Source organism: Chionomys nivalis, chromosome 22 (assembly GCF_950005125.1).
Source record: "Chionomys nivalis chromosome 22, mChiNiv1.1, whole genome shotgun sequence".
Taxonomy (NCBI): Eukaryota; Metazoa; Chordata; class Mammalia; order Rodentia; family Cricetidae; genus Chionomys; species Chionomys nivalis.
In genome coordinates, this window is record NC_080107.1 from 46,808,817 (window position 1) to 46,810,349 (window position 1,533).

The 1,533-nt window shown below is 57.7% G+C and overlaps 1 protein-coding gene across 1 annotated transcript; it reads right to left on the reverse strand.

The window, feature by feature from the left end:
- Positions 1-851: 851 nt before the first annotated feature.
- Positions 852-1,533, reverse strand: Qrfp (pyroglutamylated RFamide peptide). Its single transcript, XM_057754623.1, has 2 exons — positions 1,432-1,533; positions 852-1,250 (listed from the first exon to the last, which is right to left on the reverse strand). The coding sequence occupies exons 1-2, from the start codon at positions 1,531-1,533 to the stop codon at positions 852-854; spliced, it is 501 nt and encodes a 166-aa protein (XP_057610606.1).

Below are 1,533 nucleotides of genomic sequence, written 5' to 3' on the forward strand. Positions count from 1 at the left end.
GTTGTTACGACTTTTATTTTAGAAGATACACACAGCGCATTCCTAGTTTGGGTATCTGAAATTCAGCCTTGCTTGGCAGAAAACCATCCCTTCCAAGTTCAGGTCCCACGAGGCCCCTGACTTGGCAAACACTGCCCTGGACAAGGCCAGCTGCCGGAGGGGATGGGCCGCCGGAGGGGTTGGGCGGGCCATCGGAAGGGCAGCTTGGTGCCGCCGCTGCCCGCTGTGGGGCTTTCTTGCCAGAGGCATCTTGTGCTAATGGGGTGGAGAGCACACTTGCTGTCTTGGGTTTGTGTTTGGGTGGGTTCTCTTCTCCCGTCATTTGTAACTCTCAGAGCCACATTCTAACACAGCGGAGTGTGCTCTCTCAAGATGCTTCAGAGGTCAGCTACCGGCGTCCCTGTGGGGGCCGTCGGGACTTTGACTTCCCGCGGTAATCCCGCAGCCCACCTACCATCAAATGAGCAACAGAGCCAGAGGCCAGTTATTTTCCCAGTCCCAGTGCCCTGCCCCTGGGGGCTGGGGCTGCTCCGCAGTCAGACCACTGGAGAAAGTGGGTGGCCGACCCAGGCAGCAGCCTGAGCCGTGGTTTGGGACGAGGGCCTTCGGCTTAATAACCAAGACACATTTGCTTTCCTTGTGTGGGTTGTTTTTTTTTTCCCCGGGGGCAGATGATTGTTCTTTGTTTTTATTTTTTTTTTAAAACACCATCCAAGTTTTTCACTTGAGCAAAGTTGGAAATAAAAAGTTGTGCACACATTTATCTATCACTAATTCAGTATGATAGGCCTTTGCGGGGGGGAGGGGTGGGTAACAGTGGAAAGACAGACAGGCAGAGTCCACAAAGGCCCTCACCGGCCAAAGCGAAAGCTGAAGCCTCCCTTCCTTCTGCTATAGCTGCTGAGCTCCTCTGCCAGGGTGCCCAGGGGGCCGCTGGCCTTCTCTGAGTCAGTGGGCAGGAACCCTGCGGACTGGCTGCCGCCATCCTGCCTCCCTAGGCGGAAGCCGGTGTGTGCCCTGCGCGAGGCCTGCAGTTTCTTGGCTACCACAAGCAAGGCCTGTGGCTGTGGTACTCTCGGCCACGGGGAAGGATCTCGCACTGAGTGGGCTCTACGTCCCTCAGCCAGGTGGACCCTGCTCCTCTTGGCTCCGACGTCACTGATGTCTGTGGGTCCTGTTCTGTCCAGCAGGGGAAAGCAGGCACTCAGTGGCAGCAAGAGGAGGTAAGGCAAAGAGCGGAGGCTCCTCATCTGAGCGGAGGAAGGAGAGGAGGGGGTTAGTGGCCAACATTTGGTCCCATGCGCTCCCTGGCTCCAGGTTTCCCATGACAGCCTTTGGAGGGACAGCTGCCGGCTCAGCTTAGCCTCGGAGACCGGCCTTTCTTCGCCACCACAGGAGCTGGCTGTCCCAATTAGGGTTTTTCTCACTCACCTGCCGCCAAGGAGCTGCCTGCCTTGGTGGCGCAGTACTGGCGTGCCACTGCTGCCAGCTGGCTCGCAGAGGTATTCGGGTGGCCCTCAGGGCTGTGTGCAT